The sequence below is a fragment of the Scyliorhinus canicula genome, chromosome 20 (genome assembly GCF_902713615.1).
Source record: "Scyliorhinus canicula chromosome 20, sScyCan1.1, whole genome shotgun sequence".
Taxonomy (NCBI): Eukaryota; Metazoa; Chordata; class Chondrichthyes; order Carcharhiniformes; family Scyliorhinidae; genus Scyliorhinus; species Scyliorhinus canicula.
Window position 1 is genome coordinate 61411529 of NC_052165.1, and position 25234 is coordinate 61436762.

General features: G+C 42.2%; 1 protein-coding gene across 2 annotated transcripts in view; it reads right to left on the reverse strand.

The window, feature by feature from the left end:
• Positions 1–25234, reverse strand: part of scube1 (signal peptide, CUB domain, EGF-like 1) — a 300902-nt gene that overhangs the window by 32635 nt on the left and 243033 nt on the right. For both annotated transcript variants that reach the window (XM_038780754.1, XM_038780753.1), the window contains 6 exons: positions 24730–24846; positions 23420–23542; positions 18069–18188; positions 15582–15674; positions 11429–11545; positions 5832–5990 (listed from right to left, as the gene is read on the reverse strand). In XM_038780754.1, coding sequence (XP_038636682.1) covers positions 5832–5990; positions 11429–11545; positions 15582–15674; positions 18069–18188; positions 23420–23542; positions 24730–24846 — 729 coding nt within the window. The remainder of the gene's footprint in view (positions 1–5831; positions 5991–11428; positions 11546–15581; positions 15675–18068; positions 18189–23419; positions 23543–24729; positions 24847–25234) is intronic.

Below are 25234 nucleotides of genomic sequence, written 5' to 3' on the forward strand. Positions count from 1 at the left end.
CTCCCAAATACAAGTTATTTTAGTGTTAAAATACGAATGATACACAATAAAAGCATTTTATGGGTAGCTAATGGCACTGTGATATAAAATTAATTTGTCACCATGGACAAATTAAGTAAAAGGTAAATCAGTTCCTTTTGTTCTTTCAGTAGGTCATTAAGATGTTCTGAGGGGGTTTCATGTCTGCAGATTATTTTGGACGATGTAGCATCAGTTTAGTTTTAACTGTTTTTTAAACCTATAAAACTCCGGGGATGAGGGACTTCAGTTATTGTATAGGTTGGAAGTTCTGGGTTGTTTTCCTGAAAGAAGGAAAGGTTCAGAGGAGATTTCCTGGAAATGAACAAATCATGAGGGGTGTAGACAGAATAATAGATGGGGAGAGACTGTTGCCCTTGGCAGAAAGCTTGAGAAAGAGAGGGCGCAGATTTAAAGTGACTGGTGAAAAAGCTAAAGGCGACATGAGGAATGGCTTTTTTTTTAAACAGTGAGTAATTATGATTTGGAATGCATTGGGTGAAGAGGGTGGTGAAGGCAGAATCAATCACGGCTTTCAAAAGAGAATTAGATGAGCACCCAAAGAGGACACAATGCCGGGTTACAAGGGGCTGACGGGCTGCAGGTTAATGGGGACTAACTAAATTGCTCTTGCTAAGAATCGGCACTGACATGACAGACTGAATGGCCTTCTATAACTCTATTCTATTCAGCATGGGATTCTACAAACGGCCTTTACTACAACTAAAGCAAACAGGCCATGTAGCTAAATCTCAGGTAGACAGAAATTCATGCAGTGATTCATTGAAACAGATCCAGGCGAAAAGCCATAGACATGGTCAGACTTTAAAAAGAATATCCTCTTCTTGTTTAAATTTATGATGCAAACTAAATTTTTCTGGTGAGGGAAGAGGAAGGAATATAAAACACTAAAATTATCTTCCCTTCGCTGCCCTCTTCACACATGTTTGCAAAAAGAAAAATGCAAACTCTAGGTAGGGCCTTGAGGACAAAAAGAATACGAGGTCACCTTCCAACAATGCTGAGCAGAGCAGCTGGAAGGAAGCAAAGAGAAAAGGTTTGATCGACGATTTAATATGACAGAAATGAGTGGGGAGAAAAGCCCATGCAATGAGCAAAATTACTCTTGAGTGGAACTTGCTCCTCAAGGCTTGGCCTTTCAGTGGAGAAGGGTATCATTATGATGCCTGCTCCAGGCTGAAATCTTGGAGCTCTATCTCGACATCTCAAGATTTTGACATTTGAAAAGAGTGTTCTTAAAAAAAACCTGCAGATTGCTTTTAAGTAGCGCATTGAAAAGCTTGTGAATTACTGTTTTCTGATGTACAGTGAACCATCTGGTGATCATACCAGCACATCCTCTGTGATGTACTTTCCACCTTTAACAAAAAGCTGAGGAACATAAAAATGAATCTTTGAGTGTAGACACCTTCTATTTTTCTACTCTCATTAACTATTTAACATTGATTGTGTCAACCAGAGATCTTCAGTTCCTCGTCAACATGCTGACTATCAGGATCTTAACTTTCACATATTTGTAAAATAAAAGAACAGGTTGTACGAAGGTTGATCATTAACAGTCAGGTTGCATGATATTTTCTACTTTTTGTCTTAATGATTTCAACTCGTGTGTATAACAAAGTAGTAAAAATAAATGAAAAATAATCCAGAATCCCCCAAGATCTGTCATCCTGATAATAAGTGCAATTTAACATTCTGGAAAGTAATACATTTAGGAAGTTTAGCATTCATGAATCGTGAAGAGACAGCATGGGAAAATAATTGGATAGAAAAATATTAGGGGAATGCAGATATTTTTGAATATGGGAATGGAGATTACAGAATAGAATCATACAATTTACAGTGCAGAAGGAGGCCATTCGGCCCATTGATTTTACACTGGCCCCTGGAAAGAGCACCCTCCACCTCCACCCTATCCCCGCAACCCAGTAGCCCCACTTAAGGGAGGAAGGGGTGTTGATGGAGGAATTTGAAAACAGTTATGAGAATTTTAAAATCAAGGTGCTGCATAAACTGGAGCCAATATAGATCACCAAACACAATGGTGGTAGCTAGGACATGGGCAGAAATATTTTGGGGATCTTGAGCTTACAGAAGATAAATTGTGGAGCATGTCGGATTAGTTAAGTCTATGGAGTTAATGGGATGGTGGAAGGTTTCAGCAGCAAATAAACTGTGGAGGAGCAGAGATGGATGTTATTGAGGTGGAAATAGATAGCCTTAGTGATGGTGTGGACATGTAATCAGAAGCTTATCACAGGGATGATGTTGATACAACTGCAAAGAGCATGTTTCAGCTTCAGGCACTTGCCAGGGAGATGGATGGCATTCATGGCTTGTTAATAGATTTTGTGATGGGAATCAAAGATCGTGGGTGCGACCTATCGCCCAAGTCATGCCCCAATAGGAGCGCAATGTGGCCAGTAGATCCCAGGTGAAGCCTCCCGCGGGCTACCCGAGAGCCATGATGCCTCACAGGATCTACCCATGTCCCGCAAGGTATCGGGATCAGGAGCCTGCCCACAAAGGGCGGGACTAAGCCACAGTTGTGCAAGTGGACCAAGCGGAATGGTACCCGAGGGGTCTCCCAGGCCATCAGAGGCCCCTGGGTAGTCCGGGATAGGGCAGGGTGGTCCCCTGTCCATCCCCCTGGAACGTAGGCACCTTGGCACCATCAGGCCCGCACCTTTGCAGTGCCACCCAGGCACTTCCAAGGTGCCCAAACGGCAGGTAAGAATGAGCCTCTGGGAAGTTTAGTGGGGGGATGACGGGTGCAGGTCCTCGATGGGGGCGTTGTAAGGGAGGAGCTGAAGAGGGGGCCCCCAGCCATCCCTAAGCGGGGTGTCCTCACTTGGGAGGGGCTGTGTGGTAGTGCCCATGTGTCTGGGGGTGACATTGCCCGGGGGTGAAGGGTGTGTGGTACATATAAGATCACTCGGAGATAGGCTCACTCGGAGATCATCACACACTTCAAAAATGGTTTACAGTGCCGAGAAACACATGGCTATTCAACGCGGCTCATGTTGAATAAGTGGCCTGAATGGGGAACGCTTGGCCGAGGCCGCACATGGCCCCATTCTGTACCGTGGGGAGCTATGCAGTCTGGAACTCCCCATTATAGCAAGAGATTGGGACACCATTTAAAAATGGCATCCCAATCTCAAGAGGCCACTGAAGCAATCCCCCACCTCACCCCCAGCAGGGGACCATTGAACGAACTATGGTCTTGGCTGGCAGTGCCACTTAACCACCTTTCCAATGCCAAGCTGGCACCCAGGTGGCACTGCCAGGGTTCCCAGGTGGCACCAGCATTGGCAGAGCACCGCCCTGCTCAAAGGACATGCAGCTGTGGGCCTCCGATTCTGTGGGAGATCCACACAAGTACCGTTCAGTCTGGTCCCCGTTTGTGGGGACTAGTGCTGAACGGCGCTCTCCTGAGGTCTCCCAGATGAAGAGGTTGAATCCCAAAGCCTCAGGTATCTCGGGAATCTGCACATTAGAGTGAGGCTTACTGCCTCGCTCTAATAAGCAGATTTACCAAAAAGTGATCCTGCCTATTGTGGACGTTGGATCTCATGAGGCGTGGCAACCTAAGTAGATCCCGAGAGCAGGGTCTCCCAGCTTTCAAAGGCCAACTTGCGCCACGGTGAGGTGCGCTTCTGGCACAGCATGGCCATTGGATCGTGCTCAAAGTGTCATTAGATAGCAGTGAGGAACTCGCCAGAAGAGCCGGCGGGAAACACCCAGCAAAAACTGCCACAAATGACACTTGGAAACCTTTCTGTTAAATCGTGCCCAATGACTTCATTCATCTCAACAATTAATGGTGGAAATGTATGGTTGTTGTTCAAGCGGACTGACAATTTGGAGAAATTGGAGGGTTGACAAGAGAGATGATTGGTAGAGTTGGATGTCATCAGCGTGTGTGGGGAAACTCATGCTGTATTTTCAGATGTTCCTGAGCGGCAGCATGTTGATAAGATTTAGGGCACCACGGATAGATCCTGGTGTAGGGATACCAGAGGTAATGGGGAGAGAAGACACAGCAAATGATTCTCTGCCTATGATTGAACAGTTAAGAATGGAACCGGGTGAGTGCTGACCCACCCAGTTGGATGACTGCAGAGAGACAATGCAACAGGTGTGGTTAATGGCTGGTGATGGGTCACGGTCACATGGGATGTCATTTGGTAGGATGAGTTCTGGGAAGAATTAGACAAAATTGACAAAAGGAGTGTCTATCTGGACATCCAGGCTGGAATTGGCACCTGTATTCTTGACCATCGATGCAATGACTGCCTGCCAGTGTTTCTTAGGTTAATCTGATCACTTTCTAGGAGAGGGACTCCCTTTTGCAGTGTCGCAGGGCGAAGGCGGTTTAAAAACCTTCTCCCGCAGGCTCCTTCCCTTTAAATAGTTATCTTTGGTGAAGTCAATGACAAGGTATTGTAGTGAGCGTGATCCTGCCGTAGTGAACTGCTCAGATTGTGTCCCTCTGAATTTTCTGGGACCTCTTTTTAATTTTGATTTTTTACTGCACAGATACGATCAGCTTCAAAAACATAATTCAGAACTTTATACTTAAGACAATAGTCATTAATACCAGCAGTATTTTGTCATAAAGACTTGCATTTATATAGTGACTTTCATGACTAACAGACATCCAAGATGTACTTTGCAGCCAATCAAGTACTCGTGAAGCTCAGGCACTATTATTATTATGTAATGTCAGCATCTAAGCATTCCCTGATTAAATAAGGCATAAAGATAAAACTCTTCCCCAAAAATATGTCCAGAACACCTTTATTTTACTTCTGTAATTTTTGTTTCATTTCTCACACAGTAAGATTTGCAGAAGGTGCAGTTTTGAATTTGGCATCTATTTGGATCAATTTGATATGTGATGGTTTCATAATCTTTGGCAATAGGCAAAGGCAATCCATTTTGAAACTTTGCTATTTTTCATTCCACAACAGGATCCTAATGCCCTGGCTTATTAGCAGCAACTAGATCAACATATTTGTATATTATAATGCTTCAGTGTTTGTTTTAGTCGACAATGATATGTAGAAAATGTTCACCTGCCTCCTTTTTCATAAAGCAATTTACATCTCCTCAGTATTCTTTCTTGAAAGGGAAAGAAAGTGTATGAGTAGGTCTTGCCTTTTATTTTTATTCCTTTCATATGGTTTGAACAAATCCCTCTCTGTTAAGTCACAAAAGTGTCCGTCAAAGGAAAATTTTCACAAGTCTCTGAGCAGTTCTATTGAAAATAGCAGAGTGTACAACTTTGAACTGGCCTAAGCACTGCTCTGGAGCTATCTGACTCTTGATCACCTGGGTGGTTCCCTGCCAGGGTTGGGGGGAGCAAAACGATACTTACATACCAACAGTGGTGGACAGCAAAATACCCTCTGGCCCATCCAGACAGTCCCACACAAAAGGAGATATCTTGTTCATTACAATGAATGCATTGCCTACCCCATCCTAACATCATGCCAACCCCTGGGGGGAAATAGCTGAAAAACCCAATAAAAATCTCAAGATAATTTGGCAGAAGAAAATTTGGGAAATTCCTCTGTCAGAGAAAAAAAACTTGATGGTCTCCTTGGTCAGGAATTAGGATTCATTTACTCATATATAAAAAAAGGGAAGAACTTTAACTAAAATCTATAACTCTGAACTTGCCTTTGCTACCAAATTTAATGATATCTATAGAAAGAGCAAAAAGGAGCCTGGTAGTGTAATCCATATGAAGAGTTGACTGGCTTCCAGTTTAAGTAACTACTGACCTGTCACCTCCTCAGACTTCATTTCGACCTCGAACTCTGCTGTAATATGTGACACCTCCTTCGATGGTGACTTGCGTCCACGCCTCCTCTTTTTGGAGGAATCGCACTTCAGATTCACAAAGGTCACCTGACAGTTGTCTGTGCATGGAAAGTGACCACCTTTGCATAAAGGGAATTGAAATGAGAAAGGGATGAGGCAACACGAAAAATGCAGCAGCGCATTCATGACAACATGTAAGAGGTACTGGGTATTCTGAATTTGATAATATCGCACATGGTGATGCATCATAAACCTGTCATAATTCTTTAATTGATTCTTGTCAATATCCCTATCGAAGCAACTACATAGAATCTAAAAACTATTTCCATGCATCAAAAATCACATTTTTAATCTAACCAAATTCAAACATCCAAGTTTATGTTATCTATATTGGCAACAATTAGAAATTTCTAAATTTCTACTAGTTTATATGTATAAAACTTCTGTAAAGGAATTTCATGTTTCCAAATTTTAAAATAAATTAATATGAAAGCAAGCTTCAAAAATATTTATTCAAAGGTTTTTCTTCTCTTTGATCATTTCACTGATCATTGTTATTCAGAGATAAGTGGGTTGTTCATAAAGGAGAATTTCAGACAACTAAAATTAGCTTCAGGTTCAGCACAGCTGGATACAGAGTAAAAGGTCCTGCCGTAATGTATTACCCAAACTCCAGAGTATTGGGTTGATTTCCCACAGCAACCATACCTGTGGCCTTTGAGTAAGACCGTGATCTATTGGTAGTAAAGGAACCATTGTTTTGTTGACTCATAGCTGACAATTGGGCTATAAATGCTTAAAACTCATTTCATAAAGACAGAGCTGACTCTAACCTATCAGTCAGCATTATTTTGATCCATGTCATAAGTTCCTTCACTTTGTTTTAAAGTTAAATTCTACAACACTTGCTTTCTGCTTAGATCAATCTTAATCATGAACTTAGTGTTGCCTTTTATATATTACATAAGGCAGTCCAATTTTCCACGAAGTGCATAGCCTACTTGTACAAATTATCTGGTACCATTAATGAGCGACATGGCCTGAAGCATGTTTTAAAGCCGCAAAGTGTCCTGGCATTCAGATGAGTTTTAAGTGCATCCCTGGTTCACTCTAGGCACAGGCTGACATTTTATGGATGTTTAGCTGCATCATAATGAACTGCAACATGAAAGATTTTGTCTTTTGTTCAGCTCCACATCCTTTTAACAACAGGCTTAACAGCTGGTTGTAAAGCAGAACAAGATCAGCAGCCCCGGTTCAAATCCCGTACTGGCCTCCCCGAACAGGCGGCAGAATGTGGCGACTAGGGGTTTTTCACAGTAACTTCACTGAAGCCTACTTGCGACAATAAGCGATTATTACTATACGATAGTGGCATTTAAGGGGCATCAAAACAATTATATGAATAGGGTGGGAATGGAAGGATACGGACTCCATAAGTGCAGACGGTTTTAGTTTAGGCACGTATCATGGTTGGTGCAGGCTTGAAGGACCGAAGGGCCTGTTCCTGTGCTGTATTGTTCTTTGTTCTTTGATACAAGTCAAACATCTTGACACGTGCAAGTTGATATACCACTAATGAACTTTGGACAGCAAGTGAAGCAACGGAGGGAATTATGAAGAAATGAATGATTTCCAATTGATAAACAAACTGATCTAACATATGTTATCAAATTAGTGTTGAGGGCAGCACGGAGGTGCAGTGGTTAGCACAGCTGCATCACGACGCTGAGGTCCCAGGTTCGATCCCGGCTCTGGGTCACTGTCCGTGTGGAGTTTGCAAACTCTCCCCGTGTTTGCGTGGATTTTGCCCCCACAACCAAAGATATACAGGTAGGTGGATTGGCCACTCTAAATTGTCCCTTAATTGAAAAAATGAATTGGATACTCTAAATTTTTTTAAAAAGGAATGTGCTGTTGAAATAATATTGGTAGTAGCCAGTTGAAGCCTTATATTTTCTGCCCCTTGATCACTCACCTGATGAAGGAGCTGCACTCCGAAAGCTAATAATTGCAAATAAATCTGTTGGATTTAACCTGGTATTGCAAGACTTCTTAATGTTCCCACCCAAGTCCAACGCAGGGATCTCCACATCATTCAATTTTTGCGCACTGTTCTTATGCAATATGGTACCAAGAGGAATTAAAGTTTTGAAGTTGTAGGAAAATAGCATTATGAACATTATACTTGGCGGCAAATGTTTTGGATTACAGTTGGCTGGAGTCAGATATATGATAGTCATTGAGGCAATACTTCTCATAAAAATAATTTTTGTTCTGTTATAATATGAGTGAGCAGTGTATGCTAATAAGCTCATTTCAGTATTTTTGAAGAGTGGTCCATCATCAAGCATGGATATTACAGTTTTTGAATAATCTAGGTGAAAGGATAATAAAGATAAAAGCTGGCATTACATTACAGCTGAAGGCATACATGTATTTGGTATTACACTAATACCAACCGAGGAGAAGGAAGGGGGTAGGGGGGAGGGGGGGGGGGGTGGTGGTGGTGGAGGCAGATTTTGTTCAACTGGCACACACCATATACAGGAAAATAATGGGCAGAAACCTGTAATTACACAATAAGACAGTAAATCAATCAGGTCCTAAAACTGTTTTGAGACATTTAGCCACAATTGCCTGATTGAAATACTACCTTGTAACTCTCTACCAGACATCATTCGCATTACTCGAAATAGGAAAATGCCTCAGAAAGCAATAGTTTAATAGCTAAATAACATAGAAACATGTTCTTAAAGCTTGAACAAAAGTTGCAAAAAGTGCATTTTAAAATTCTGGACTACTTAATAAAAAATATTTGGAGGATAAAAATATGAACCCAACTTCAGAGTATTAATGGGTTTTGCAATAGTTACAATTATATGCTTTTAGCAGCAGTGACTATTCAATAGATTGCATCAGATCGATTTACATGTGGAATTTGGTTAGCATAATATTTTTTAACTGTGTACTGCGCAATTCAAACATCAGAACCGTCTTTCTTGTGCAATTATTGAAATGGGAGGCAATTATTGTAATTCAAGATTTATTACATTTTCCAATCTGCATGTAAGGGAGCCTTTATAAGTCAACATGGGGCAGGAAAGATAATGGTACGACGGATGCCCACTGGTATTAATGTTCAAATTAGCCAGCAACTTGTGGCAAGGAAGAGATATCCCAAGTTACTAGATAATTTATGCCAGCTGGCTATTATGCCATTTTGCCTTTGCCGATCTCATAAGTTCATGAAGCTTCTGTATTTCCCGATTAATTGTTCATAAACTCACCACAAAGATAAGTTTAGTAATTGATAACATGAATATACTTTTAACAATGTGACAATTGATAATCACTGCCAGTCAATCTCTCTGGTCCAGAAAGTGAGCAAATAAAAGTGTGCAGTCACATTCTTTCAGACAGTGAATTATAGTTAGACATTCAAGAAGGGTGAAATTTAAAATTTCATTTTTAATGTTTTTTTTCTGACTCTTTTCTCTCTCAATCCAATCTTCCCTGTTCTTTTCCTATAACTAGTTGATTTTGAATTCACCTACTAATTCATCCTCCTCAGTTCTTAAATTTTATTAAAAAGATACCCTGTTGGTCCCGTTTTTTTACCAAGTTCCCAGATAATCTGTTCTGTTCAAGGTGTGCTATCAGCTTTCACTTCTAGCAACCTATAGGTGTGTGATGGCCCTTATGTTCTTTTTGGGGGGAAAACTATATTTAATGGTGGGGTTGTGGTCCCTTTTAAGTTTCTCAGGGAGGTAATTTCTAGTAAAATATATGCCTTTAGTAATTAATCATATGACCAAGCTGCATAGGAGATGAGCAATAGTAAAGCAAAGGGATAAACAAGAGGTTAATTACAGGGGGAATAGATTCTTCTATGTGTGTGCTTCTATTTTCAAGCAGTTTCGTTCAGAATAAGCTGGCTACAGGGAACATACCTTTCAAGCATAAGGATTCAGTTGATATTCTACGTACCGGCTAAAAGGATTTCAACCCTTGATGGCTGAAGAACTTTAAGAATGGGTTGGATTTTTAAGATAGCTAAGCTGATAAGAGAGAGGGAGAGTTCCTGAATGCAGGGCTACAAAATGAAAAAATTTTGGAACAAGAATAGTTCTAAACTGAGGTAGCTGTGCTTAAACCACTTAGCGATGCCTGTGTTGAATGGGCAATCCTCAACCATTGGAGGGTTGGAAGAAATTTGAAAGGAAAACCTTGCTGGAAATAAGCGAAAGGACCCAAAAACCTCAACCCTGATGGTACGAATCTTCAAAACAGTACTCAGACCAAGTGGTTAACCTTCCAATTTCTGATAAAATTTGACTTGAGCTTTTGGGGGCTGTAAGTCAAATGGGTGTAGAAGGCAATTTGATTGAACAGGTTTGATTTAGAGTATAAGTAACTGTGTTTATTTACTATCTTTAAAATAATTAGCTATTTAATGTAGTGAAGATTATATTGCGCAACTTTGGTGGGCAGCCAATTTTCCGCAACAGATTAAATAGGCTGTCTCTGCACACATGGTTAAAAGCCTCGGTGCGATTGATGAAGGCAATATGTGGTGGTCTCCTTTGTTGATGGCTTTTCTCTTGCAGCTGCTGGACTGAGGAGATCATGTCATTCGTAGATCTTTTGTTTCTGAAACTACACTGGGATGCAGGGTAGATGTGTTCAGCCATGACCTTCACACTGACAAGAGCAATATGGGCAAACACTTTCCCTATGATGCCCAGGCAGGGAGAAGCCTTAATAGTTGTTACAATTGCTGCAGTTGCCCTTGTTCTTGTACAGCATCACAATATTTACATCATGCCATATCCTGGGGTACTGCCCCCTCCCTCCAGCAAAGGCAAAGAAGCTCATGCAGATGTTGGAGGAGTGTTGATTTTCCCAGAAAAATGCTGCGTGGTTTGAGGCCAATGTCACTGTGATGGAACCTGCCATTGAAGTCAAGCATCTCTCTTGTTAATTACAAGAGAGATCCAAACAAGAAGACTCTGAGTGCACTAAAAGCTGTTCAGTGTAAAATTCAACAGATTGCTAGTCAGTGCACCAATGACTACTGGCTAAACAAGTGTGCTAGAATATCCAGAAGTCCTTCAACATAGGGACTACTTGGGGCTTGTGTGAGGGAATCCAAAAGACAACAGGTCCATCACCAAAGAAAATTACTCCATTGAAAATAAAGGCAGAGGAGGTAATTATTGATTGCAATAAGTTAGAACACTACCTTGAGTCGTACCGTAGGCAGAACAGTTACTGAAAAATTCTAGACTTTAAAAAAAACCTGCCTGACATGAAGGGCTGGATATTGAACCCACAGCAGTGAAACTTGGCAAAGCCATTGCTTCGCTTGCCATGGCCAAAGCTCCAGATGATGATGCTATACTGCCTGAGCTCATCGTATTGAACTAATAGGCTCTCTCTGACAGAAATGTGTTGGATTATACCAGTAATTTCTGATTCTTGTTTAACCTATACATAGTTTTACTTATGAGTGCAAGTATGACTCAATTATCATTAATGCAAGACTGTAACATACCTGATATAGTTTGTTTCAGGCTATCCTTAATTTTTTCCTTATTACGTGGTCGTAGATGGCATTTGGCATCCTTGATCTTGAACCTAGCCTTTTGTTTTATTAGAGGTGATAAAGGATCTGAAACAAACAATGGATGTCTTCAGGATCATGCCTCAACTGAAATGAGAGATTAGTGTAACATTTTGATGTTTCAAGGCATTTTGCATGTGTGGACAACTTCCACCAACATCGGTTGATTTGTTTCTTAACTTCTGCTCACAAAAATTGGATAAATAGTATGTCTGAGAATGGGGTTGGAGATTATTGTAGGGTTAAGTATAGGCTGGGATATTCCAAAGATCATTATTGAATTGTCAGTCCACTCAAACTTGCCCTCGCCTAGGCACTGCTCTTCATTTCTTTTGGATTTGTCCGAGCTGTTTTCCCAGAAAAGCAGGGAGGAGAACTCCATTGGATTGAAGTAGAGGTGGGAAAAGACAAGAAACTCCCCATTTTATGGCACCAGCTGCCAAATGGTAAGTTTGAAGGTTCAGTGTGTGTTAATAAATGAATGAGTCAATGGGTAGAGTAGATAGGAGGGTGGGGTAGCAGGTGGGTGGGGTGTGTTGGGAGGTGGTCAGGTCATGTCAGCAGGTAGTGGAAGGGTAGTCAGGGCTGGTCAGGAGACAGTGTGGTTGGGGCTGTTAGGTCAGTTGGAAGTCAGTGGTAGTGCCAGGGTGAAGATGCACTTTGGGGACATTGAGGAGGGGGGAGGGGGCAATGTGAGTGATGGTGGGTGGGGGGGTTTCAGTAGTGTAGTTATCCAGATGTTAGATGAGGTTTTAATCGGTCTAACATTTCCTGGGTAATTGTCCAGGTAAGCACATCAAAACTCTCCAAAACCTTCGACTTGGAACATCCTGGGGATTTGAGGAATTACCCATTGGAAGTTCAAACTTCCCAAGCAATTCCCACAGTGATCAGAAAGTGTGGACCTCCATGGGGTCCAGATGTTGGGGTACATGATTCAGTCGTAATGCCAGATGCTGACAATGTGGAATCGGGAAGATCTGGGTCTTAGATGATCAAATACATCATGGGAAATAATACAGTTCTACTGCTAAAACAGTGGGGCAAAGAGTATCCATGGAAATGAGTGAGTCAGGGATAAATAGAATATCAATCCTATCAACAAAATAGACCATTATAACCCATTGTACCTTTGCCATTGTAAGCTCTGCAAAAGTAGCCCCATTTCCCCACTCTTTCCTATTACTTTAAATTTTTTTCTTCAAATCTTTATCGAGTCCTTTTAAATAGTCCTTAATTAATTTTGGGGCTGGGGAATATTTATGCAGAAAATTGTCTCAACAGATTAAACTGGAAGACAAAACCCACAAGCCAACATGAAACTGCTCAGTTCCGGATGTGTTTGCAGTCGAGCGTGGAATCAGGTAGGTAATGAAAATATTAAAAGAGACAATGAATAGAGGACTTATCCCATCATTCTGACTTTAATATGTCAACCAGGAAAGTGCTGAGTGGGAATTGCTTCTTCAGTGATACTGAAGAGCTGTAGTCATGTGTGGGTGAGATACTGGAGCTTATAGCACTTGTATTGAGAATGTGCTTTTACTACTTGACAGATGATTTCCAACTTCTTAGAAGTCAATTCGTCCGTCTTGAACTTTACTCACCTTGACCTGCACTTCCCAGCAGCCTGGGAGCAATTCATAAAACTCTATCTTGAAACTCTGATAAGGAACAAGAGGAGCAAAATATCAACACCTACACAGCACCAGCAGCTACACCAACTACCTTCTCCTTAGCTATATGCCGTTCTATTGGATAGAAGGATGGACATCGAGATCCAGTTCGAAAGAGAGAAATGCCCAACACAGGGTCTACAGGCAGAGAATCAGCTCTATTGATGTGTGAGCACCAGTAGCTCAGTAGGCTTAGACATCCGCAGCCTCTTAGAAACATAGAAAATAGGAACAGAGGGAGGCCTTTCGCCCCTTCAAGCCTGCTCCACCATTCTTTAGGATCACGACTAATCTTGAAAAATTATTTTCGTCCTAGTGGACCATGTAGGGGGAGGCGGTGGCATAGTGGTATTGTCACTGGACTAGTAAACCATTGGACGAAGTGTAATGCTCTGGGGACCCAGGTTCAAATCTCGCCACTGCAGATGGTGACATCGGAATTAAATAAAAATCTGGAATTAAAAGGCTAATGACGGCCATGAAACCATTGTTGAGTGTTGTAAAAACCCATTTGAGTCACTAATGTCCTTTAGGGAAGGAAATCTGTCATCCGTTCCTGGTTTGGCCTACATGTGACTCCAGACCCACAGCAATGTGGTTGACTCTTAACCGCCTCCTTAAGGGCAATTATATAATGGGGTATAAATGGTGGCACAGCCACAACCCATGAACAAATAAAAAAACATGCAGGAAGGCATTGCCCGTGGCCATCAAGATGGCATCCCACCCCTGTTTCTCTGCCTCTCCCCCGAACTATGTGCTTCCTTTTCCTGCAAGGAGGTAAAGCATGGCTGTGAGTGAGAGAAATAGATTGCGTAGAGAGAATGAAGTATAACATTTGTCTGCGTGTGGGGGTTTGGGGGTTTAACTGAGGCACGGGTGTGAGATGGCGCAAAGATAAGGGTAAGTGTGAGTATCAGCTGTTCAGATGGGAATGTGAGGTGAACTTCAATGGAGTGAGAAGAATGAGCAGAGCTGCAAGTATTGGCCTGAACAATACTGTGCAGGAGTATGCTAGGAAAGACAGAGGTTGGGGCTTGGCCAAAGCTCCCTCTCAGCTGCACTGGTGCACAGCCACACAGCAATTGAGAACGTGCAATACTGTTCAACAGCTAGGCCCTGCAGAAGCAAACATAAATCAGTGGGGTCAGAGGAGGAAGCCTTCTCAGATCTCCTCCGGGGTCAATGTAAAATGTACAAATTCAGCCATTCTGACCCTTGCAAGTTTCCCTTTCATTAGAAATAATTTCTTCTACAGCTTCAGTGCATCATCCTGCCTACCCTAGGATCTTGCCTACCCTAGGAAATATGTAAGCGAGTTGCTAATGCTTAGTCGAAGAGCCATAGCAAAGCCTGCTGATAGAACATTTGGGTTCTCTCTCCACTACCGGTCTCCCTGTTCTGTCTATTAAGATATTGCCTTTAAGTCCGCATGTGCAATATTGGCATTATTCAGCTAAAATGCTTAAATGAGTTTATATGTAGTACATATGCCACATAGCCTATAAACTAAATTGGTACACCCACAGCCAAGAAAATGCTGCAGATTCCAACTGTAACCTCTTCAGAATGGTTTTCATATTGGATAGGATGCTAGTATTTCTATATATATTCATGGCTCTGTTCTCGCAGGAGAATAAACTTTAATGTCCTCAATGCCCCTGGGACCACAAAGTGCATTGCGTGAGCAGGAAAAGAATCTCACTTTCCACCCATGCTTCTGGATATTAAAGGTCTTCAGGAGCATCAATATGACAGACCTCAACATGCAACCTTCAGGGAAAATTTTTTCAAAAATCACACTAGGTCAAGTGCAAACTCTACAAATCACTCACATTCCTCACATCTGTCAAAGTGTGGAGCCTATGAATGTACCATGTAAATGCAGCAATTTTCAAATTAATTCACTTTCATGGCATGAATGAGCATGTAACTACTAGCACTGCACATTTGGGGAAACCCCTGTGCATTGACAGGGAAAAGTGGGGGGAGAGAACCTGGGAATCATCAATTTGAAGCTCCAAATGTTTGGGAATTTTGAATGTTGAATGTTGGTGCCAATATTGTGGACCTGCAACATTTCTAACACTGAGAAACGTGCATGTTTACTCTCTCATCTAAAAAGCTGGGGGAGAGTTTTGAAGCTACTTCTGATTCTGTGGTATTCATTTTCCAGTCCAAGAAATTAAGTAAAGCAATAGAAGCACAAAATAAAAGTTCCCACTTCAGTCTCTTGAAGCTGAACATTTAAGATTTCCTTAATTGTGAGAGGCTAAAATTGAAACGGAATTGCCTTTCCAACCCAGTCAGATGAGCAATGAGACTAATTGACACTGGAAACTGAAACATTCATTCTCAGTGGTGTGCCACAACTTTAATTTCAGATCAATCTTGTTCGAGATGATTACCTGCACAGTTGGGTAGAGTTGCATTTCGCTTCTGTGAAGATTTTGTTGGATGTATTGGAACCCCACAGCTAAAAGTATAGCTGTTTTCAGAATCTGAATGAGAAAAGGTTATATATTAGAGGAGGATGGCAAAATAGTAATCATTATTGTCAAAAGTAGGCTTACATTAACACTGCAATGAAGTTACTGTGAAAATCCCCTAGTTGCCACATTCCGGGGTATGTTCAGGCACACAAAATTCAGAATGTCCAATTCACCTAACAAGCATGTCTTTCGGGATTTGTGGGAGGAAACCGGAGAACCCGGAGGAAACCCACGCACACACGGGGAGAACGTGCAGACTCCACACAGTGACCCAAGCCGGGAATTGAACCTGGGACCCTGGCGCGATTGCCCATCTCCAATGAAACCTCGAGAAAGTGGTGGTGAAACACCTTGAAATTCTGCAGGTGCACCCAACGTGCTGGAAGAAGGGAGTTCCAGAATGTTTGGTGCTGCAAAAAAAGATTTAGATCCTTTAAAATAACCTCAACATATATCTATCCTGCTCTGGTCTCCCATACTACTGTTCTTGTGAGAAGTTGAGCTGGAGACACAGCCGGGCTTCCATAGACCATTTGGAAAATATAACTGAGGTTTTTAAATAGGGTAAACATTCACCTTTTAATTACTTTGTTTGATTACTTGCTGCTGGCAGCTGGCAAGGATGGACACCATTTCTAATGGGTCCTGCTCTCCTGAGGAGACACGTGGTGGAGCCGGACAGATACACTTCTTTCAGAATTTCCCCTCAATCTCCAAAGCTGCCTTGATGAGGCTGGAAAAGTTCTGACCAATGTTTACGTACAGCATTGCTGCATATACGTGGACAATTAGAGGTGGACAGCAAAATAAATGCTGGCCTAGCCAGCAACACCCAAGTCCAGTGAAATAATTTAAATCAGTTTATTCCATAAACAAATATCAATTTCTCTGCTTATGTTATTTCATCAATGTACCCTGTCACTTGATCAACATCAGTGTTCTGGTTTCACAATACATTTAAAAAATTTATCTTAAATTCTATCCAGAGATGTTTAGACATTCACTGAAGTCAAACATCTTGACAAGGCAGAGTCATTTTTAAACAAGAAGTTGGTGGTTGGACAGAAACGACAAATCAGGATTGTGAATTTGGAGCTTTGTAGTTGAGGAAGTATTGCTGTTAACACTCCAGTAAAGTTAACCTTCCACTGCCTCAAGCAACAGGTCTTTTAAATCCCACTTGATGGTCGTCAGTATCTTACACAAATGTCACAGTAGGAAGGAAGTAATGAGGATGGGGGACCCATCTATTGGAGTAGAGGGATTAAAGCTTGGAACAGCTAGCTATCAATGGACTACAGGCAGTCGGGGTTAGGCTGGAAGAGATTAGTAGTCAGCAGAAAGATTGGAACCGCAAGGAGATGGGGAGGGAAGGGGGATGGTGGTGGGTGGGAAGAAGAGAGGGGGCAAGAGTTAAATTCTTGTTCTTCAACAGAGCAGGAGTGGGGTTAAAAATTCTGTTCACCAGGGAGTGATGACAGCTGAGATCTCGTTTAGAAGGCAGAGCCAAAACATTGTTACTCGTGGGTTGGGGGCTGAAGTGTTTTCTAGGGATTCTGGTGAGGAATGAAACCCTGTTCAGTGGGGGGGGGGGGGGGGGGGGGGGAGAGAAAGGATTGCAAGTTAAATAGTTTCTGCAACATGTTCCCCATGTTTGCTTGGGTTTCGCCCCCACAACCCAAAGATGTGCAGGCTAGGTGGATTTGGCATGCTAAATTGCCCCTTAATTGGAAAAAATGATTTGGGCACTCTAAATTTTAAAAAGATAGTTGCTGCATGGCGAAGGAAAAGAGGGAACATAGTCAGACCTCTCTAGTATTGGGGCTGCGGAGCGTGAAAAAGGGAGACTTGTTTCAATGAGAGAATGATCTTGCTCTGCAGAGGGCATTGAAGCTTGGATCAGTTGGGTGGGGATTAGTTAGCTTGTTTGGAGCTGATGTGTTTTCCCCAAACCACAGGGGAGGCGGTGGGGGGGGGGGGGGTAAATCTGTCACACAACATTCTGCTTTCTGCATTGCCTGAAGGTACAGCATCATACACGAGACTGCTAACTAATGTACAGAACCAGGATAAAATGTTAACCCGTTATGGTTTCTATTGAATACATTGTCGTTATAAAACTATTGGAGTGGATATTCCAACACAAAAATTTATCATGTGTGTGTCATTGAGACAGATATATTCTATTATAAATAATTCATCCTCTAAAGCTGCAAAAGTCAAATACATTTGCATATATCCCATTTTGGTTTGGCATTTACATATTAAATAATGTTGAAAACTTGCCGTCTGTGTCAACAGAATTAATGAAATTCTTCCCTCCCCATCAAAGCATTTTAAATGCTTTTCATGCACCCTTCCCCACTTTGGTGTTCGCAAAATCATGAAAAAGCAAATACTGACCTGCTACAAAGAGTGCCTTTGATGGACAGGACAGGGAGCAGCTCTCTACTCCTCCACTCTTACTGCAGATCAGCTGGACTTTGCGTGCAATCTTTGCATTTCGGAGACATTTCACCGTCTCTGAGGGAGAGTAGTCGTTGATTACATTCAGTGGATTGAAAAGTAGTTACCATCACAGACTGACTGTTTAACTGCAGTTAGAAATATTCAGAAACAATGCACCCCAGTGGTTACTAGGTCCGCCTCTGGAGCGATTGAACATTTCAGTAAAAGTTACAAGTACCTATTCCAGATTCCAAGATGATGCTATTGCTACATCCTTTGGTTAAGCCCTTAGACACCACCTTGCATCAACACAGGGCGCCCGCAGCAAAATGTCCTAACGTGCCTGTCAGTAGGATTATCAGGCAAAATTTGACACTGAATTACAGAAGTAGTTGTATGGATGGAGGAATAGGCAGTCTTAGTCATGGAGAGGTGGGGTTAGAAGCTCAACTCAAGGGCATCTATAACACTGAGGTTGTGAACAAACCTCCAGCAGTAGGCGAGGAGGGGCAGGATAAAGTGGCTAGGTAACAAAGTCTGTGGTGGAAACCGGAAACAATGGCTTCAGTCTTTTCAATATTTGATTGAAGGAAATTTCTGTTCACCCTATGTGAGAATAGCAAACCAGATGCAATGAAATAGCTGAGAGGAGATGGTGAGGTAAACTGAGCAAAATCTGACACTAGTTTTGGAGGATGTTGACAAGGAGCAGTACTAGGGAGGCAAGGGTAGAGCCTGAAGGAACAGTCTAGGGGCAGGAAGAGATGCCTTTTTAGGAGGCCCTAAGGCAAAATGAATCAATTAACATAAAAATAAGGTGCTCAGACTGGTTAAGGGAGCAACTGATACCAATGTAGCAAAGACTTATCCACAGCCCACCTGAATTTGCAACAATTCTGTTGCTTCTAAATGGAGAAAATTGTTGGTGAATATTTTATGAAGAAGATACAAGGAATGGAATGCATTACAATTGTTCAGTTGAAAGGATACTTTTAGATTTTAACCTGGTTTCATATTTTGGGGATTCAACAATCTAACTTTAGTTAGTCAGTGAATGTAACAGCTAATTAAATTCTGCCTCAGCGTGTGGATATAATATATATTTTTTTAAAAGGTAGCAGGAGATTTGAAAACTGTGCAGACAAATAATACATGCAGTTTATGCAACTTTTTGAACCTTTCTTCCTTTTTCCATCCTCCTCCTTCGGTTTTTCCACAACGCATATTTAGTTACAAGCTATATGTTGTCCACTACATGCAGTATCTCATCATAGAATCTTTTTTAAAAATATAAATTTAGAGTACCCAATTATTTTTTTCTCCAATTAAGGGGCAATTTAGGGCTAATCCACCAAACCTGCACATGTTTGGGTTGTGGAAAAGAAACCCACGCAAATATGGGGAGAATGTGCAAACTCCACACGGACAGTGACCCGAAGCCGGGATCGAACCCGGATCCTCAGCGTCGTAGGCAGCGGTGCTAACCACTGCGCCACCGTGTTGCCCCCTCGTCTTAGAATATTAGCAAGTGACAGTGATGCTAAAGATTTACCGGTGCATTTGCAGGAAATAAGGGACCTGGCATTTGGCATGCAAGTCAGCAAAAGTGCTTGATTAATCAGTGAAATTAACTGGGCAGTGCACTTCCCGAACAAAACATACATTCACGAAGGATGTAAAAACAAAATGAAACCAGAACAATTAGAGGAGAATGAACCAGTTGAAATGGTAAGAAAATTACATAATTCAAATACTTGGAAAACAAGCATTTTGATCTGAGAAGTGAGGTTTTGCATACAAAGAATAACAAGAATTTATACTTACATGGCACCTTTAACATAATAAAATGTCCTAAGACAATCCACTGGAGGGTTTGAAAACAAGAAGAAGACACTGAGGAGATGGTAGAAGAACCAGAGTTTGGTCAAAGAAGCAGGTTTTAAGGAGCATCTTGGGGATGGGGGGTTGGGGGGAGAGAAGTGGAAAAGAGGTGGAAATGCAAAGGGATGAAATTCTAGTGCTTAGGGCCTTGCCAGCTGAAGACGGCCACCAAAAATAGAGCAAATCGAATCTGGGATGCTCAAAAGAGGCCAGAATTGGAGAATCCAGAAACCTCAGAGGGTCGTAGGAATGGTTAAGATTACAGCGGCAGGGAAGGCCGAGGGCATAGGTTTGTAAACAAGGATAAGAATTTTAAAATCCAGTTGTCTAACCGGGAGTTGATGTAGGTTGGTGAGCATATGAATGATGGACGAATGAGCCTTGCTGCAAATTAGGATATGGGGAGCAGAGTTTTGGATCACCTCAAGCTTATAAAGGATACAACATGGCTGGCCATGGTGCATTGGAATAGTCATGTGTAACAAAAGCACAGACAAGGCATACTAGGGCTATACTACGGAAGTAGAAAAAGGTGATCACAGTGAGGATGAGGATTTGTTATTGGAAGCTCATCTCAAAATCAATAAGACACCAAGGTTGCAAACAGTCCGATTCAGCTTAGGTAGTTGCCAGGGAAAGAGGGGAATTGTGCCAATAATAGGATGGAGATGGAGTTAGTGGATAGGGAATGGAATTTGTGGCAGGGACAGAAGACAATAGCTTTGGCAATTCCAATATTGAACCGGAGGACTTTTCTGTTTGCCCAGTGCTAGTGTTAGAAATTCCTGATTCCTTGGTGTTTTGTGTGCGTCTATTTCACTTCACTTCCTCTTCTATAAAAACACAGGGGGCGTGATTCTCCGAACCCCCGCCAGATCAGAGAATCCCCGGGGGGGGGGGGGGGCGGCGCTGCATGAATCCACCCCACCGCTCCGACGCCGGCTGCCGTATTCTCCAACGCCGGCTTTCGGCCGGGGGCAAGGTGTGCCATGCCAGTCGGGGGCCGTTGGCAGCGGGCCCCGCGGCAATTCCCCAGGCCTCGATAGGCCAAGCGGTGTCAGTTCCTGGCCAGTCCCGCCGGCATGAAATGGACATGGTTCCACACGGCGGGACCTGGCTGGTAGGCCGTCTAGAGGAGTCCTCGGGGACGCAGGGAGATCCGGCCCCGGGGGGAGGGGGGGGGGGGGGGGGCGACGGTTGCCTGGCCCTTTAACGGAGCCTACTGAACTGTGGGAAGGCCTGTACCGTGAGGGCGCTCCTTCTTTCCGCGCCATCCTCTGTAGGGCTCGGCCATGGTCGGTGCACAGAAGAACCCACTACACATGCGCAGGAACACGCCGGCTGTTCTGCGCATGCACCAACTCACCGGCCCTTCGACGCCGGTTGGCGCGGCATCAACTTCTCCGGCGCTGGCCTAGTGCCTTTAAGTGCGGATAATTCCGCAACTTCAGGTTGGCTCGACGTCGGCGTGGTTTGCACTGTTCTTGGCGCCAGTGTCGGGCCATCCCGCCAATTGCAGGAGAATCCTGCCCAGGGTGTATTTATATTTCTCAAGGTGAGGGGAACAGGTGCCATGTAATGTAACGCTTATTTAGACCAATAGAATTCTCACTACTCTGCTCAAACATGTCTCTGTCCTAACATTGGCTGAATTCCTCGCTGTACCAATATGTGATGCTGCATTTCCAAATTGGCCATCTGCCAAATCACACTAAACTAGGAACGTAGTTGTGCTGGGTCCGACATTATGATATAAGAGGTAATAGCCAATAAAAATGAAAATAGAATATATTGGAATAACAAAGAAACGTGACCAGCTTCTCAAAAATAAAGGCAGATAAACCGTTCAAGTGGAGCCCTTTTCCAAAATTGACATGGTCCCCTGTTAATACTGATGACAAAAAGGAGGGAGGGAGAAACAATCCAGATCATGAACACATGAATGATAATTAATTCATCAAGTGTGTGGTAATGGACTAAACAGACTGGAAATAGATTTTGAAATGCAGATGATGTGTGAAGCCACACAAAAAGGAATTGGAAAGGAGAAAAGGGTGCAGTTAACTGAATTGGAGAATCTCACAGAAAAGACTGTTTAAAGGGGAAATCAGGTGTGCTTTAAGTTTTGGTACACTCGCCCAAGAGTAGCACTCAAGTGAGCACAACGCTAAGCTTTTCATTCCCATTTTTCTTTTGTGCTGTAACATTGCACCATCCAACCCCTTATGTGGGCCAAATCAAAGAGGTGCTTGTTCTCCATGACTCTTACCTCAGCACTCAAGATGGCTCAAAGTAGGTCCCAGGCACAATCGGAGTTGTGGAACTTAGTTTTGGGTTCTCCTAGTGACAAGAGCACGGTTTTGCTGCTGCCAGGAACAGACAATCAATTGAAGAACTAACTAATATTTAGAACTAGAGAGTTGAAGGATATCTATGGTAAAATTGAACGAGATATTCATAAATCACGGAGTTTGATTTGAACCCAGAAATAGAATCTACTAGCACGTTTGACACTGTGAAGCTTGTGAACCTTCCAATGTGCTTTGTAATTTGAAATATGACGATCAAATGTGACAGATTTTTCTTTTATTCTTTTTTTAAAACTGTGCAATGACCTACGAGTACAGTCCATCAGAAATTGTTATTCCAAGTAATCATAGCCCTTATTATGAACTGTTACCTCAATCTGATCTGGGCTGAACAGTGATAGAAATATTAAAATTGGTCTTAATTTACAGCGGGAAGGGGAAAAGACTGTTAGATTCACACTGATAATCACAATCAAGTAAACAGTCCTATGAGGATTGCATCAGGCTCCCCATTGCCAATCTGTCATCTCTCATCATTTAGACATGGATATTAAGGACATCTATTTCAGGCAGAAGTACAGAACAGCGAAAGGAACTACCCCTCTGATTAATTAAATGCCTACAGGAACAGAGGGATGAGGTGATGGCAGGTTGGGATTGTGAACATTGCAGATGGAGGATGCAGCTTCATATTCACCATTCCTGATCTTGTTTGTGTCAGTAAGGATAGATGAAGAGCGCTGCTTAGGTGTTCCCCAATGGGGAAAAAACTTTAGAAATTTTATAGCTCAAGACAGCTTTCATTCACTTCACAGAAGTCCCGGGGCACCACGATTAATCTTTTATTCCTGCACAAATCTCTAAACTAAATAAATTGGACAGATGGAAATTCTTTTTCAAATGTCCCAACATTCACTTGGGATGAAACTTTAAATTAAATCAGTGAATGAATTTAAGAAATGTATGCTGCATGAAATATTCCAGTGGTGCCTTTAACTAAACAGGCCTTAGTTAAGACACTACAATAGCATATTATTTCTTGTTAATGTGGACTCTGGTCAAATAACTTTTAAGAGTCTCCCGTCTTATCTTGTTGCTTTCTAAAATCCTACTTACCAGCACAATCCTTCTTGTTCCAATGCAGTTTCTTCCCGGGAGGGCACACACACTCATAACTTCCCATTGTATTAATACAACTATAATCACAGCTTCCATTATTAATACTGCATTCATCGATGTCTGAAAAGATAAAGTTCAGTGACTAGAATTAAAGTCTGTGTTGAGAGAGCAGCGATCCTATTTAATTACTTGCATATTTGCTACACTGTAGCATAGTGGTTAGCACTATGGTTTCACAACGCCAGAGTCCCAGTTTCGATTCCCGGCTTGGGTCACTGTCTGTGCGGAGTCTGCACGTTCTCCCTGTGTCTGCGTGGGGTTCCTCCGGGTGCTCCGGTTTTCTCCCACAAGTCCCGAAAGATGTGCTGTTAGGTAATTTGGACATTCTGAATTCTCCCTCCATATACCCCAACAGGCGCCAGAATGTGGCGACTAGGGGCTTTTCACAGTAACTTAATTGCAGTGTTAATGTATGTCTACTTGTGACAATAAATATTATTATTATATTCAGTGCTTGATATATGCTCTATGCAACCAGACAAATCTATTCCTCACACACAATTCATGTCGTGATCAAATACTATTATATTATATAAACAATGGTGTTAGAGAATTAAATATATTATTTAGTCAGATACCCGATGATTCCAGTAACAAACCACACGTCAACTGTACATTTAGTGGAAACTGGACCAACAGAAAATAATTTTAGTGCAGGATATTGAAATAACAGACATAAGTAGAGAAACCAAACATGCCCTCAGCAATTTCCATCTTGCTCAAAATGTAGCCAGATGTACTCTAATCATGCTAAGTTCTGCATGGGCCTTTCTTTCTGTCCTTCATTTCTTGAATCCGGTTATGTCCCCATCAGTATTTGACCCTCTGCACCCCTCCACTCCACCCCACACAATCCCTACTCCTCTGGCTTCCACCTCGCCTGCCACTGTGCCACCCAGCATTCTGCTTTGTGCCTCTATCTGCAGCTACCACTGCCTATGTCAGAGCACTAACCCAAACTTTACCATCCTGCACTTTCATTGGTATTGGTCACTGGAAAGACTAGCTCTATCACTCACTTGCATCTGTTAGCACCCGATCCCTTTCCAACCCACATCCTTCTGCTCTCTAGCAATTTGTTTATGATCGCATTTTCAAACTCTGTACTGATTTAGCCTCTGGTCCTCCATTTACCACAATATATAAAATTTTACTTCAATATTAACTAACATTAGATAGTACCTAATACTAATCACTGCAGTTTCAGTCCATGTGAATTATAATGCCACCCATCGTATTGAACAAACCTCCACAATGTGTCAGTCCATATAAAGTATAACCTTTATGACACAAGCATTCAAAGCTTCCTGGATAGTTGATGCATATGTGGTCACAAGTCCTTTCAAAGGAACACTCGTCGATATCTAAAGTTGGAGAAGAAAAATAGATCATTAAAAAGAGCCCTGTCAGATACACTGGTGTAATTAATAAAAATACCAAGGAACTAATACCTGCTCTATTTCCTCCATTCTAAGCAGTGTATAATGAACAGGAGAAAATGAGTGATATTTGGGACACTTACACCAGCAATTGCAATTTTCTACATAAAGCTGATCACCAAATAAGCATGACTTCAGTGGAGATACCCAAGATAGGAAGGCACCAGAGGTCAGAATGAGAAATGCAAGACTGGTATTATTAGTTCATAACATGTACAAAGAGAATTACTGTTGTGCGTTTTCTCTTTACTATGCTCTTTACTCTGGCTCTGTTCCAATTGGAGCAATCAGTGAATTTGCCTTCTTTCTATAT